This window comes from Vidua chalybeata, chromosome 9 (genome assembly GCF_026979565.1).
Source record: "Vidua chalybeata isolate OUT-0048 chromosome 9, bVidCha1 merged haplotype, whole genome shotgun sequence".
Taxonomy (NCBI): Eukaryota; Metazoa; Chordata; class Aves; order Passeriformes; family Viduidae; genus Vidua; species Vidua chalybeata.
The window spans coordinates 1,465,098-1,481,321 of record NC_071538.1 but is presented as its reverse complement, the minus strand read 5'-3'; the positions used below and the strand labels follow the sequence as shown (position 1 = coordinate 1,481,321).

At 42.1% G+C, this 16,224-nt stretch overlaps 1 protein-coding gene across 11 annotated transcripts in view; it reads left to right on the top strand.

Moving 5' to 3' along the window:
- Positions 1 to 16,224, top strand: part of DNM3 (dynamin 3) — a 171,836-nt gene that overhangs the window by 114,145 nt on the left and 41,467 nt on the right. For 8 of the 11 annotated variants that reach the window (XR_008432222.1, XM_053949823.1, XM_053949827.1 and 5 more), the window contains one exon: positions 487 to 598. Coding sequence is in view for 9 of the 11 variants with exons in the window: in XM_053949823.1 (XP_053805798.1) it covers positions 487 to 598 (112 nt within the window). In the remaining 2 variants the exon portion in view is untranslated. The other 3 variants (XR_008432223.1, XM_053949826.1, XM_053949825.1) reach the window with 3 other exon arrangements.

Below are 16,224 nucleotides of genomic sequence, written 5' to 3'. Positions count from 1 at the left end.
GCTATTTTTTTCCTCTTTTATTGATGATGTCTAAAAACTGAAAAGGGTATAAACTGGACTGAAAGGACTTAATATGGGAGGAAGTTGCATCAGTGAAGATTTTGGTATTTATTGGTTACAGCAGCAATCCGTCACAAGCTGTGCTGTTATGTTGGCATGTCTTATGTGTTTGTCCTCTTCATCACAATACCCTTTTTTCCCCTAAAAGTGCTTTGTTTTAGCATAAGCAGGAAAACTGATTTTAAGTAGTTTCACAGTGCTTTTAGCTGATTATTATTTCCAGAGTTGTGCTGTAGCATTCTAAGATATTTTTAAGAACTCCATGTAATTATTAGACAAATTATTAAGCACCTGTCCCATAAAGTCTGTTGTCCACAACAATTACCAAGTAATTTCTGATCCCAAATGATTTTTAATTTTAAATGCTGTGTGCATGATAGAGAGTAGTAAAATGTTAGTTTTACAATGTGGTGCTCTTTGTTCTAGGAATGTTTACAAGGATTACCGTTTCCTTGAGCTAGCCTGTGACTCCCAAGAGGAGGTGGATAGCTGGAAGGCATCTCTGCTACGAGCCGGTGTCTATCCTGATAAATCCTCAGTAAGTTAAAAGCTCACTGGTTTGCCAGTAGCTGCTCTGTTTGAGTCAAAAAAACCCCAACTGTATCATCTGGGAAAACACAGTGTCTGCAGATATCTCAACAAAGAGCAGCCTTTTCATTGTACTGTGGTAATTCTAAAATATTCATAATGAAATATTTTAAGACCAATTTGTGCGTCAAACCTCAATGTAAAAAACCCAACCAACCACAAACCAAACCTTCCAATGTGTTTTTCATTGGATCCTTGTAGTAAAAGCATTGAGCAATTTGGGGTCTCCTGAGCTTCGTTGTTTCTATTAATGTTTTCTAAGGTAAAGATGTGCTTTGAAGAGTTTATTCCCTCCAGCTCTGGATTACAGAACTGACAGAAGCATTCCAGGCAATCATGTATATTTATTTTACTTATTCACTGCATCATTTTTTGTGTATGAAACACATGCTAAACCTTTCCAAAGGCAGTTTTACTCAGCTAATCATCATGTGGAGCAAATTGAACAGGATGCAATAAAAAAAGCCTCTATTAATTTACTAGAAATGACAGAAAGCTGGGAAGCAGAATATGTCCAGCTACTATTTAATATTTTTTGGACCTAGATATCTTGATATTTTCCTTCAAGTGAAGGTTTGAGGAGATGTATCCAAAGAGAAGGCTGACTAGAAGAATTACCTGGCATTTGAGCCTTTAAAGTTTCTGCAATGCACAGCTCACCTTTCTGCAGTGAGTCCTGGATCAGAAGATCTGCTCTGAGAAATGGTGCTTTGATTCTGATGAATTTGCTCTTCTTTCTGATTGTTTTCCATGGGACGGCCAGGTTCCTTGACTCCAGGGTCTTGTGCTGTCTTCTTTCTTCATCTTTTTCTTCCCTTATGGTTGTGATGCCTGCATGGCTTCCAGTACAATTCTGTCTGCATCTCCTCCAGGACCTATTCATGCAAACAAGCTCAGCTTCTTCTCTTCACACAAAGTTTCAAGACTGCCATAAATAAATAAATAAGAAATTTTTATACTTGTGGATTCTCCAGTTATTATAGAAATAAACAGTGATGATGGTAATGATGTTTTTTTTAGAGACTAGTGCAAATATGCATTTAGCAGAAGACCTACCAGGTATCTGAGACTTTACCTTTAAAAAGTAAAACAGTGTTGGTGACTTTTCAGTATGTTGCCTGTTCCAGTAGATCTGTTCCTAGCTAAGAATATCAGAAGCCATGCAACAAGGATTTGTTATGAGAGGTTACCTAATTAATTACTTGGACCAATATTCTGTGTTGCTTTGGTTTTTTCTTGCTTAGGTTTTAATGATGATTTCACAAAAGACTCTTGCTGCCTCTGGTTTAATCTTATGTTCTGTGATGGTTTTATCATATTGGTATATCTGGTACTTTATCCTTAAACAAGACAGACTAGTTAGATTTCTGAACTTCTCTTCTGTCTTCCTGTCTCTCCCTTCTCCCTAAAAATACTTGGTATTCAAAATATGGTTACAGAAATTTCCTGGTTTTGTTTAAAGTTGGTCTGTCAAAGGAGTTTTAGATGCAAGATGAGAGACTTCCTTGAAAGGAGTAGAAGGGAGTCAAAATACAGTTCTCCTTTGAGCTGGAATTATCTTTACATTATAAAAAGAGTAAATATTATTGTTCCAAATGCCTGTAGTTTGAAATTCGCCCAGTAGTTTATCAAGCTGTTCAGGAAAGATGCTCTGTGCTACTCTAGGCCTCCAAAACTTTATTCCTAAAGGAGGTTCAAATGTGGACTGTGAGTCTGCTGTTCAAAGTTTTGAATTTTGTAAAGCAAAATCTCCAAGACCCCAGGTACCTTAGAAGATCCAGTGGATCCTAAATAAAAATGAGCAGCGTTTCATTAAAATCCTGTGCATGCTCCTCAGTTTCACACCTTCCTCTGACAATATAAAATTGTTTTAGAGACACCCCCCAGTCTTTTATTCTCCTTCAAAGATTCAGAGACCATGTTTTTAAGTAGGAAAGACTGCCAGGAAATGGCAACAACTTGAGTTTACTTCAGTGCTTTCCCCCAGCTTCGTGATCCCAGAATTAGAAAGTGAAAGAGGTGCCTAAGTCCCTTCCCAGCGTGAACTTCTCGCTCTCTTTTACCTGTGAGGCACAGCTGGGAACTCTGAGTATCCAGGGCTTTGGCACCAGCAGTAGAAGAACTGCTGCTTAGAAATGAAAACTAAAGGAAAAGTAGGAATCTGCCACTGATTAAAGAGCTGTGTTCTGAATTCTCATAAAGGGCAAATCTCTCAACTAAGAATATTCATTTTTCTGTTGATTTTTTTTTTTTAGTAGTGCTACATACAATTGTTTGATTACAGTGGTCATGGGGCTCAGTACTTGCTACCACTAACATGGAGTGTCTGCTGCTCATTTAATCCTGTAAGCTAAAGCCCAAGGTTCTAGATTTATAATCTTTCTTTTTGCCTAAGCAAACCTCATTAATATTTTAAAGGCCACATATCACCCCCTTCCTCAATTTCCTTGCTTCATTTTGCTTGTCTTCCCTGTCCCTCTGTCCATGGGGATGCACAGAGTGACTGTGTTCCCATATTCACTGTCCCATGAATTACCTCTGATGAGCCCTCAGCGTTGCTCTGAATTCTTTGCAGTTTCCAAGTCACCTCCTTCCCATTCTGTTTGCCTTTGTGAGGCTGTGGGCTTTGACAGCCACCCAGATAGCAATGAATCAGTGTTTTTATTTTTCCAACCCATATACAAGTCAGCTTGCTTGATATAAATCATCCTGTGGCCAATTCACTTTGAAATGGGATATCCATTTACCAGCTGACTTTGCTGCTGGCTTTCTGGACTGATGCATCCAAACCCCTCCTTTTTTCGTTAAAAAATGACTACAACGTTGTGACTAACCTTTCCAGACTGTATTTCTCAACTGGTGTAGGCTGGTGTTTATTTTGGCTGCCTTCCCACTGTATAATATACACTGTTCATGCCAGCTCATGGCAAAACCCACAATTAAACCAAAATAATAGCCCAGATGTTTGTCGTAACTTGCTCTGCACACTTTACCTTGTTAGCACCACCCATTCCCTCTCCCCCCATGCCCCCCCCAATGCCATCTCCTCCTTATTTTTATTACTAATCTAAAAATTCAATATTTGCTTTTTAAAATGCTTTGAATCTTGAAACTTTCCATTAGCTGGCAAGTTGTAGGGAATGGCTGTCGTGGAAGGCTCAGCCAAGCTGGTTGCGTTGCGTACTGAAGTTCAGTGTTACCGACACACAAAAATCCCTCTGGCTGCCATCCCATCCCATCCCATCCCATCCCATCCCATCCCATCCCATCCCATCCCATCCCATCCCATCCCATCATCGCTTCAGGCCTCGTTTTCTTCTCCCTTGTATTTGTAGCCAGCGATTTCCCAGGAGCTGCTCCTGATTTGCACTGGGTCAGAATGTTTGTATAGTGAGGAAAACCACTCTGCTGAACATTTAAGTCCTTCGCAAATGTCCTGTGTTCCCCTGGAAGCTGTCTGACTGCAGGATTCAGTGAATGTTCCCTGAGTCAGTTCCTCATTTGGTTTGAGCCATTTCCAGAACTGTACAAGTTAGGCTGAATGCATGTAAAATAAATAGAACTAATATTTCTTTTTTCCCCCTTTTTCTTCCGTGCTGCATCCTGCAAAGGGGAGCAACAAAGTAAGTCGTTTGTTCCTTCTACAAAATCCTTTTGTATCCTGTCTGAGGAACCTTGTAATGAAAATTAGTTTGTCTTTCAGTTCACACAGCTATTGCCTGCATGCTTTTAACAGCAAAATGTGATTAAAAATGTGGGTGCACAAGTGTCTTCAAGAAAAAGTATAACTGGCTTTTTGTTTTAATTTTGGGGAAAGAGTGTTAAGTGTTGCTGAGCTGTTTTTAAGGAGGTTCAGTAAGAATGATACTATAAAAGTATTGGGCCCAAAGATTATGAAGGTATAGTAATAAAGACCTTCTGAGGAAAGGTTACTACAGTCTGATGAAACTCATTACAGCTGGGTTTTCTGACCATACATCAAAGCTTGTATTAATGGGCAGTTATAAAAACCCAGCACTAAAGTCTTAAATAACAGATTTGCTGGCGTTGTTGGCTAAGCTGAACTAGATCAGTGTACTGGCTTTGAAGGTGCCTTAAAATGGATGGAGGAGGGTGGGGTCAACATTTGACTTGGCTTCTAGACCCTTGATGTGTTCCAGCTGGACAGCAGCAGAAGGGTGTGGGGTGTGGAGAGGGAGAACTGAAATATGCGTGGTAGGGTTTTTTTTTGAAAGTAAGCAGCACATAAAAAGACAGTTTTGCTGATGTTGATCTGATAAACAAATAATCATACAGTTCCCAGGGTTAGGACTTTTAAATGCCATTTTTACTGAGCTTAAGAATGGAAGTTGCACATCTCACACTTTGGAAAAAGATGCAGAGAGAGTTTGTCATACCTCAGAAAGGCGTTATACAGCTTTTGTGACTTTTTCCCCCCCTCCTTCCTGTTTTGGTATATTAACCCTTAGGAGGATGAATCTGGAGCATCAAAAGATGCTTCACAGCAAACGTTGAAAGTAGCCTTTGAATATTGCCTGTAGCATCTCTTAGTGAGCTGGAAGCTTTCTGGGATATTTGGGAAAGACCCAGGTGGGTTTTAAAGGTTTTGAAGGTTGGGGAATTTTGTCTGCTTCTGATTTTTTTTTTATTTCTAACCAGTTTTTGACCACTCCTCTCTCCACAGTGGCTGGGCTCAGAAGCACCAAAAATATTCTGTTTTGTTGGCCTGCCTGAGAAAAGGTGCTCTTAGTGTTGGGTGGTGAGGGCTTAAGAGAATTGGTGAATTGATAGCATGGAGAAAGGGACTTTACATAGGAAGTGGTGTGAAATGTAAATGTTAACTGTGTACAGTAAAATGTCAAGGTAGTGTTTGTAATGTTTCTTTACGACATGCTGGCTTAAGGGTTTGCCGCTGCAGGAGATGCTGCTCTGGTCTCAGAGGAGACTGTAGATGCTCTGTTAAGGGAAATGGGGATAGATGGGACACCACTGAGCTCTTGGAGCTGGCACAAACTGAGTCTGGAGGTCAGGAGTTGCATGAACCTGCTCTGTACTCCAGAGCTGTGAGATGTGGGGCACCCCAGGGAGGTCAGCACCAGAAGCAGCTGACAGATTTCAGCAGGATACCCATGAGCAGGGAGAGGAGAAGCCTATGAGATGTGAGGATCTGGGAGCTCTTAACTCTTCCTTCACTCTGAGCCAAGGGCAGTTCTTGCTCTACATTCAGAAACTCCCATCTGGCCTGGGTTGCCAGTCAGAAGATAACTCCAAAAGAAACCTCCAGGAAACCATCCAGATCTTTCACTTTGACCCAGTTCCTTGTAAGGATTTGTGTCTCGTCATCTGTGTGTCCCCCTTCTCCACACAGATCATTCCTGCTGGAGTCTGGAGATCACCTGATCCCAGTTGGACAGATAGAACTAACCTGTAGCTGCCTGCAGAGGCTCAAACTCCACAGTCTTGAGAGTTCTGTACCCAGTGGAGGTGGAAAATGACATGGATAAACCTAGAGGTGACCAGAGAGTTTCTGAGAGGAGGTCGGGGGGAAGAGGAATGGCAGATTGACAATGACAGTGTCTTAAAACTTCTAATGCAACTTTATGCTGAAAAGCTGCAGAATCCTTCCTTACTGTCCCGGCACAGCTTTCCTGGGTTGCTACCAAAGCTGTAACCCTCCTCCAGTGCTGCCCAGTGTGCTGCTCATGCACTGGATCCTGTCATATGTTCACATGTCAAGATCCTGTACTCACCCATCCGTTCAGACTGTGGCCTCTTTTATACCTCTGCCTTTAGCTTTGCACTCTTGGACTTACAAAAGTAAAAATAAACATTGGAGTAATGAGTCCATAAGAAAAAGGGGGAGGAAGGGAAGTGAAGAGGGTTTATAATCGTCAGCGGACTACTAATCATTTTTATTTTTACTTTTTATTGTTGCACAATCATTACTGTAAGTGAGATTTCTCACATGGTTAAAGATAAATATATCTTCAGAAGCTTTGTTGGATAAAATCTGTAAAAGGGTCGTGTAGAATGAGGTAATGGAGACCTACCTCATTCAGCAAGCACATGTTGGCAAGCTGCATTTTGCTAATATTAACACTGAACTCCACAGCCTTGCATGGGGAATGAGTGCAGAATTGTCCAGAGTTGTGCAGGGTGCTGTAGCTTCAGCCCAGCTGCTGAAGACAGAGGAGCTGAGAGCTTCTGACTGTCCTAACCCACCACTGTGGATTTGCTGCTTACCCTGTGCATCTTCTTTACCCCCATTTAAAAACCAAATCTCCTCGAAACAGCCCTCCAGACGCTGCTGTTTGAAAACAATGTCAAAACCTGAACCTTTCTCCCAGAGCACATCTCCATGTGCTTCTAACACTGTTAGGTTAAAAGAGTAGATAGATCTTGGGACCTTATGAAATTTTGATTCTGAATCCCTCGGCACTTAAGCAATAAAACAGAAGAAACAGAAAAATCTCAAAAGCTTAAAGTGCCACTTTTTAATATAAAAAGTCACCTTTCCTCTGTCATCATTAAGCCCTGAGTTAGCCAATAATTGCTACTTGATTCAAAGTACTACCAAACACTTAAATGCTGAGCTCAGACTTGAGAAACTTTGACTTGAAAAACCAAAATCTCTTTAAATTACTTTTTACAGATAGTGACTATAAATTTCTTGCCTTCGGATTATTTTGCATTGCTGTTCTTGCTGAACCCTTTCCAGAATGTGTAGAACTAAAGTCTGTAAACTCCATATTCACATCTCAGTGGAGTTGCCACAGTGCAGATAATGCTGTGCATGCAAACGGTCACTGAAAATAAAACCAGTGTAATTTAGCTGGGATTTTTTCTTAGGAAAAGCAGAATCCCCCTGAAAAGAGAGGAAAATACTCTTCCTGTCAAGTCAGTTTGCCTGTTGGTCCTTCAAATACCTTTTGGTGACTATTAATGGCTTAAATTCAAGTCTTTCTTTTCTCTCCCCATTTTTTAAAAACTTTGTATTTTATTTAAAGGGGAGTTAGTGTTACTAAACCCAGATTCCAGATCAGCTACTTCATTAAGGAGTCCAGATGTCCTCCTGTCTCTTGAGACAGTTCTGGAAAATGGGAACATAGTGAAGTCAGGATCCTCATTCTCCCTGCATATATGACAGCAGTGTTCTCAGTTCATGTGTTTTGTACTTGGCTCTTCCATGTAAATGCAGGTGCAGTGCCAGAAACTGGAGGTGTCTCACACTGGAATAAAGCTCTGGTGCTTTCTTTTCAAGTCTGGCCATGTTTCTGAAAGGGCTTCAGTTCCCTCTCAGACATAACTGTGTTCCTGGCTGTGGTGATGCTCTGCCAGTGCCCCGGCCAAATTCAGTGGTTCTGCTCTGGGATTGCTCAAGTCCCTGCTTGGGATAAGTCCCTAAAGTAGAAAAAGTAAAAACTTGTTTGGGTTTGTTGAAAATCAAACTGCTGATATGTCAGAGGGCAAAGCAGTGTAGTCAGAAGTGTAAACTCTGCATTTACTGAGTTTACTTTTTTTAAACTAGTATATTTTAGAAAAGGAAGGCATTGAATTCTAGGAAAAGAAGAATTCATTTCAGTTGTGACTAAAGGTGGCTTCAAGCCAAGTAGGTTTAAAAATAACTTTTAAATGAAGTGTTAATTTATTTTTTTTTTCAAGTGGAAAAATGCCATGATTTTATAGACAGTGTTTCAGTCATTGCTTCGAACAGATGAGCTGGATTTTACAAGGAAGTCCCGGTGTAAAAGAGCAGCCCGAGGGGGTGAGGGTGCATGCGCACACACGCTGGGTCAAAAGCAGTCCAAAAGCCAGGCAGGAAAGGAAATGGCAGGCTGTTTTCCAGCCCCCTTCTCCCTGCCTTGCTGCTCCAAGCATGTGAAAACATATCTCAGATGAAAGCTATCTTCTGCTTCTTCTAAATATTTACTCCTTCAAACAAAAACTGAAAAGATGAAACCTTGCTCCCCAAATATTGCCGAAGAAACAGAGCAGCCCTGGTTCATGTTCCTGTAAGAGTAAAAGAACTTCTGTCCCGAGAGAGTTAAAAATGTCCAGGGGAGAAGAGATTCACAGGATTGCATCAGTTGCAGGGAGTGTAACAAGATGCAGGCTGATGTTCTGAATGGTTCCAAAGGCAGTCTCGGCGAAGCTGCTGATGGGGTTGGGGGTTCAATGGCTGTCACAGCGTTTTATGTTCCTTCTCTTAGCTGAGGCTGCTGACATTAAGCAAACTCCAGGAAAATTAGAAATGAGCAAACATTTTTTATTTCTGTTATGTATTCACGGTGGGCTCTTTACTGTGCTTTTGGCAAGGTATCTGCATACTGAAAATATTTTTAAATTCTTCATTTTTTATGGGGCAGCTAGTTTTTGCACCACTTCACTCCGATGAGGGATTTTGATGAAACTCTGCAGAAAGGTGAAAGCTCTCTGGCCGTGAAGTTTCAGGAATGTTAGCCCCATTCTGGACATTAAGTGAGGTTTCCCCTGGGTAAGGCATTGAGGGTGGCCAAACTCTTAGGGTGCTTTTCCAGAGCTGGTCAATGAGCTCTGAAAGTTGGCTGGAGGTGGGGAAGGTGCTTCTGGGCTGTGCTGCAGCAATCTCAGCCACAAAGGTCCTTTGGAGCCCAGGCTGATACCTTCAGCTGGAGTCCCTGTGGCTCCAGGAATAGTTGTGGTCAAGAAGGGCAGGTTGCTTCCTTTAGCATATGGGATCAAATTATCACAAGGTTTTGGGACAATCCTGAAATATCTTCCTTGTCTTCCAAGTCAGTAATTGCACAAAAGCTGAATAGTAAATAGGAGTAAATAAAAATCTGAAACACTTTTTTTTTTCCCTACCAAAAGTGTCACCAGGCTCACTCTTTCATAGCATGTACAGTGTAACAGGAAGGGTCATCATTGGACGTGAGGGTGGAGGGCAGCTGGTGAACAGCCAGATACTCCTTTTTTCTCATCTGGAAGGGAAAACAAGATGATCAGGAGAAACTGAATGTTGCTTTCCCTGACTCTGTTTTGGACTAAAATGAAGATAGGCAATGCCTACTCCGACACATAGTTCATCCTGGATTTCTTTAATCTTCTCTACCTACCTTTTTTTGTGGAGACAGGTTTATGATTACTTTCCATGTGCTGAGTCATAATCAAGGCCAATATTAAGGGTGTAAAATCCTCCATTCTGGAGCTGCATTCTTTAGTTACATAACTTTCCTTCCAGGATGTCATGTGTTCCTGTTCTGTGGTCACTCCTCAGCTCCTGTTTCCCAGCTCCATTGTGGCCTTTGACTGATGTCTTCCCTGTTCTTCTCTGTCTGGTGTGTGACACTTGATATCTCAAGTGTGCCAGTTTTGGAGAATGGTGATTTCCCACTAGGAGGAGCTGTCTGTGGACATGTTCAGGTGTCTGATCAATGCAGTTTTTGGGTGACTTTCATAGCTTTGTTCCTGAATCTCTGTTTCTGCAGCAGAGAAACAAGTGATCTCATTCTGTTTCCTTTATTTTATATTCTTCTCTTTGAAACTCAACCTCTGCTCTTCCTCTTCTGTAGGCAAGTTATATATCATTAAAAGAAAGAATTACTTAGGAGAGTATGTGCTCCTGAGTTCAGGTAACGTCACATTATTGAGGTAGGTAGAAGCTCATTGGTGGGTGGGTACAAAATTACCAAGAGCTGTAAAACACGGTGTCAGGCCCCTATCAGACCCTTTAGCAGCAGATACTCAAACTTTCTGCTTGCATTTGCTGCACAGTATTATCTTGACCTGTTCAACAGTTGGGGTTTCTAAACTGGGTGGCAGCAAACTTAAGGGCATTTATGGAAATCAAGTAAAGAAACTAACCCAGGGAATGGAAGATAGATTCCATGAGAAAAATCAGTCTTGTGCAATGTAATTTCATGTTCAGTTGTAGTTTGGTTTGATTTTCAGATCTAGATATTCTTCCAGTAGAAGCAGAAACCTTCTTGTAGTGAACAGAAGCCTTTCCAGTCACAGGCCAGCTGTCCCTAGCTGTGTTTTGCTGGCACTGTGTACAAATATGGAAGTTGTTCATGACCACAGCCTGGAAACAACTGCTGTACCAGATTTCTAAATTATAGTTATTAAAGGTTATCTGGCTGATTCAGACAGCAAATTCTCAGTAGAATTCTGAGTGAGATTGTGCTTAGCTCTCCTAAGGACTGACCTTAGCTCTGCTTAGCTTAGCTTTTATCCTCTTTTGCAGCTGCATACAGGGCAGGCATCCTCAAAAAGCTCAGCTTCTCTTTCAGATCACCTGTGCCTCAAGATGTAGCTGCAAACACTCAAGAGATGTCATGGTTTGACACTGGCGCAATGCCAGCGCCCCCATGAAAATACACCTTCCCAAATAAATGCTGTGAGATGTTATCGGGAACAGAGCAGAGCAGGCCCAAGCTTAATAACAAAGGAAAAAAAAAAAGCTTTATTAAACTATTACTACTACAGAAGACACACACACTAAATCCAGGATGAAGACCTTCTAAAACACCCCTCCTCCTCCCAATTTCCAAAACAACCACCATGAAGCATCACCCGGGATTCCTGATCAAATTACCACCCTTCAGATAATCAATACTCAGTCTATCAAGGGAGAGAGAAGTCTCTCTTGCACCATAGACCCCCCCCCCTCCCCGCCCAGGAAACACAGTTGCCACCTCCTGTGTTTCCATGTCACACATGGCAACCGCCTGGAGAAAATCTGCCAGTGTGACACTCTCCTTTCCATGTCACAGTGTTCTCACCACCATGCATGGACAGACTGCTCATAGGGTTTCTTTTCAAGGATGCTTTGCAAAGGACCAAAGAAAAACAACAGTTCAGTTTCTCATTTTGGGACCACAGTCCCCCCCATTTCCCCCTGGGGCCGAGGGTCCAACAGCTTCTCCTTTTTGGGACAACAGTCCCCCGCCATTTTCTTCCTCCCCTGGGGCCGAGGGTCCAAGAACAGAGATCTTCTTCTTCTCTTCTTCTTCTCTGAAGACAGAGGGCATCACCACATCCTCCTCAACTTTTCTCTGTTCACTCCACTCCTGTCACTCTCAGCTGCTGAAGCAGGTCTCTTGGCTCACCATTGCATCCCCCTAAAATGCAGTCTCTATTGCAGGAGAATTTGGTTCAGTCTATGGCTAACAAGAAAAGTCCAGCCAAAAGCTACTTCATCATCTCCTCTCACGTAAAAATTTCTTCTTCTAACATCTCAGGTCCCGGACTGTCTCTCTTCCACTACAAATCGAGGAGGAGTAATATTTTACAAAGCCCTCATTTCCCAGGAAAGGGTTAAAAGTTCAGACTCCATGGATGGCTGAAATCTCTGCTCAGCATTCTCAACCCTCATACTGGGCATCATCCCCCCCTTTTCTGCATCTCCAGGTGCCAGCAAATCTCCAGGTGCCGTCAGGCTCTCTGTCTCTTTCCCTCTGGGGGGGGACAAAAGTATCTCTACTTCTCTCCACCCTTCCGTCCACAGGAGCTGGCTCGGTTCCAGACCTTCAGCCCCCTCGGCCTACCTGGAGACAAGGCCGCGTGGCTTCCCCTCCCCCACCCAGCCCGTGGCTGGGCAGGGGAGAGCCTGCACTGCACTCTGACCGGAACCAAACAGACAGTTCTCCTGGGTGGTCACTCCAGGTGCCAATATCCAAACCTGACCACTGCTTGGTTTGACCCAACTTCCTGAAAAAAAATTCACTTCCATGTCAAACCACGACAGATGTGTTCATGTCATCTCTGTGCACCAAGGAGCCCTATGGGCAGAGTTCCCTGCTGTTCCTCAGCTGAGGGCTTTGACACGGGTGATGGTCTCTTTCCTGAGACCAAAATGCAGCACTGTCTGCGGTCCTTAACAGCACCTGTGTTGCCCTTGGTGTGGTGAAAATCAAGGCTCTTTCTTTAGGAAACTTCACCTTCAGTTATCTTTACAGTTTGAAAATATCAGCTCCCTCTTTGTTATCTACTGCTCCACAGAAAATACCTCTTAATGTGATGGGTGAACGTGTGGGCTCAGAAATGGTTTCATTTCAGCCAGGCTGGGTCATGGTCAGGCTGGAAGATGGGCATGGGGAAGTCAATGCCATCACTTCCAGAGAGTGAGAATTTCACCTGTTATGAGTGGGGGTGTTGTCCTTAGTGTTGCATGATTTTGGGGACTTCTTGTGTTTTTCCAGTGCTTTTTGCAGTCTCATTAGTGTTCTGCTAAACTAAACTTCTCCTTTTGTAGAACCAATCCTATCTTTGTCTCACTGGAGCTGTGATTTCTGCCCCATGTCCCATTTATTTTCTTGAGCTCCCTCTTTTTTGTACAGTTTCTTTTGTAAGCCCCAGCATGATGCCTTTCCAGCAGCTGGTTTTAATGTTGGGAATAGATACTATTTGTCTAGAAGTTGCAGTTGCAGACCAGGATCCCATTTTACAAACTGAGAGTAAGAACATTTTTCCTTGCAGTCCAAGAATGACACAAGAGAATCAATGAATTATTGCAGGACAGTGTTGTTTGTTAAAGGTTTGTCACTAGCAATAGAGTGCTTCTAGAAACGGGGTTTTGGGGTACACTACCTGTTTGGCACTGGTCTGCCTAGCAAAGGACATTTGTTCTTTAAAAATACCTCACTCCAACATGTTTTGAGTATGCGGGGATTTCTTTCTTCCTGTCTTTTAAATATAAAGGGGATTAATCCTCCTGTTCTGATTATTTCTCAAATACTCTTCAGTTCTTCTCTGCAATTTGACACTTGTTGATTCGAGTGTCCATCCTTACATGGTGTAACCACCTCAGCTTTAGAGTATGATTGAAAATTGCTCAAAAGTGTATGTTAGGTCAGTTGCTCAAGTGGTAAAACATCAATAATCCTTGTGAAGTATCCTAGATGCATATGAAATTCTCCCTCCTTCTGTGTACCCAAGACTGAGTGTCTGTGTATTTTCCAAGACTGGTTAATGTCTTTGTTCGGGCACACTGGATGGGCTTCCTTTAGTGTATATAACCATCAACATTTTCCCATCAGAATTCTGGTCCTTTCTGATGGGTTCCTACCGGGCAATTGCATTTTTAGGAGTCCGTTTAGAATAATCAATGATTATTCCTTCCAAGTTTGGATCTCTTGATCTGCCTCACTCTCTCTTCATTTCCAATGGGTCCCTGGAAGTGCCAGGTCTTTAGGTAATTGTCTTTGAGCAGCAAAGCAAGGGAACTCAAATTTCCAATACAGTACTTAAAATACACACATCTTTTCTCTAGTGAGGCTCTCAGTGTGACCTGTTCCTCTCTCATGCATTGCTAGGGTTTTTTTTTTCAGGCAAAGTCTTCTTGTCTATGCTCCTTTTAGTTGAATCTTCCACTTGAGATGTTGGAATGATTTACCTGACGTAAAAGATGCTCCCTTTTTAAAGGAGTTCCTTATATCTTATTTGCAGCTGCTCATGCTTCTTCAGTATTGGTGGTATTTAGAATGATGTTTCATAGCTTTTCATAAAACATGTTTCATTATATGGAGAAGAATGTTGAGCTATAGTCACAAATACCTGAAAGATTGTCACAAATACCTGAAAGATTGTCACAAATGCCCCATTCCTTCCAAATTCAACCCCCAACTAACAATGGAAAATTACAGTTCAAATATTGGTGATGCTCCTGCTTTTGTTGCTGAGCATTTGGGTAAAAACACTGTTTTACTATGGTAACTTCTCATTCCCTTTGGGAATGACTATTCCTATGCTTTCAACCTTCTATTTTTTCCTTGACAATTTTCTGGCTGTATGGAGTCTGCTATGGCTCTGCAGCAGCTGAGGATAAGCTAAAACATGTTCCATTCAGTATGTAAAGGTATGTCTTTGGGCAGGGGAGGTGTTTCCAGTGCAAAATAACATGTCCACATTCACACATACACTAAAAACTCATCAGAGAGTGACATAAAATTGCTAAGAAGTTGCTCCCAGATTCCTCTTGGATATCTTCAAAAACTAAGTAGTTTTGCTACAGAACATGATCTGTGCTTGACACAGAATGTTTCTGTTAATATTCCTACCTGCAATTTCCTAGTCAGTCCAAGTTCAGGCATCACAGTGTTCAGATCTGGTCGCTTGTTGGGAAACCATTGTGATTTCTCATATTTTTACAAATTTACTGAGTTTAAAGTCTCTTGCTGGAAGGTATGCTTAAAAACCCATGCTTCCAAAACGTTGTGCTAATTAAAAAAAAAAAAAAAAAAAAAAAAAAAAAAAGAAGAAATAAAATAAAAGGAAAAAACCTCTTCATAGCTAAAGAAGTTCTACATTGCAAAGTATATCCATCCCTTCTTTGGACAGAGGACTGTTCTTTGCCCAGTCTGCTGTGTGTCTCATAAGATGCTCCAGAGAGAGATGCAGCGACTTTTCCACTCTGTGTCTTTGGATGCGGTGTGGCAGGATATTTGAATCCATAACACTGAGTTTTAAACCTGCAGAATGCATTGAAATCCAGGCATTTATGTATCTTGAGAGTGTACCTGCATGTAGTCAACAGAGGAGCTGTTACAAAAAGCTTCTTTTTCCCATTTTCTCCCAGTTAGGATTAGACATGTTACAGAAGAGCTGGAATATGAGGCAGACTTAGCAAGCAGCCACAGCAGTTCTTTCTGGTTTTTTGGGTTTCTCAAAAGGATCTGTGCTCACTAGGTTGTTCTTCTGCCCGAGGTTTTATCATGTGGACTGAATATTGTAACAGAACAGACAGCACCATCTTCATGCATTTTTAGACATGTTATTTACTGGGGTTTCCCTGAAGAAAGCTTGGGCATTCTTTCCTTATGAGTCACTAACGAAGTGATTGTTTTTATATAAACTTTCCTTCAGCTGGTTAGAGTTGGAACACAGTGTCTTGTGCTCTTTCTGAGGTCTGACTTTCCTCTTAATTTTTTTTTAATAGTTGTCCCTGCAGCCAGCAGGATGATGGTTTGAACCTCCTGGCTTTCCCTCACACTCTCTCTGAGTTCCATAGTGTTGAAAATCGCTGTTCTGGCCAGCTGACGTGCTGGTGGCGATCACTGCATGTGTGTGACTCCACTTCTCAGCTTTCTACCTTGTGCTGCCTTTTCAACTCTGCACCTTCCTTGTGGTTTAAGGGAGAACGTGCTGTTGACATTACCCAAAATGGAGTTTGCATTTCATGTGCTGAAATGAAAACAAAATTTTCAAGAACGTTGATAGTTGACTTCAGCGGCATAAAGGTTAAAAGCTGTAAAGTGCTGTGTTTCCATAATGGAAATCACTAGAGCGGGAGAGACACATCCCTTCCCTTGCATATGCCTGAATCCTTTCCCACCCTCTTTCATGGTGCAGAGTCACTTTTAATGACCTCCCTCCACAGCTTTTGAGTTCAAGCCCAACTGATGGCGCCAGGGGCTGAACCACAAGGAGATCTCCGGGCAAGCCGTGCCTGTGGCAGCCTTCTTGCCAGGCAGATGCTGTGCAGCCCACTGCACTTCCTTGTGGGTTTTTTTTTATTACATTTGACATTTTTGAGCCTGAGACAGGAGCTGTGTTAAATCTACTAACTCAGTAATGTGCCCATAGGTGTGAAATTCT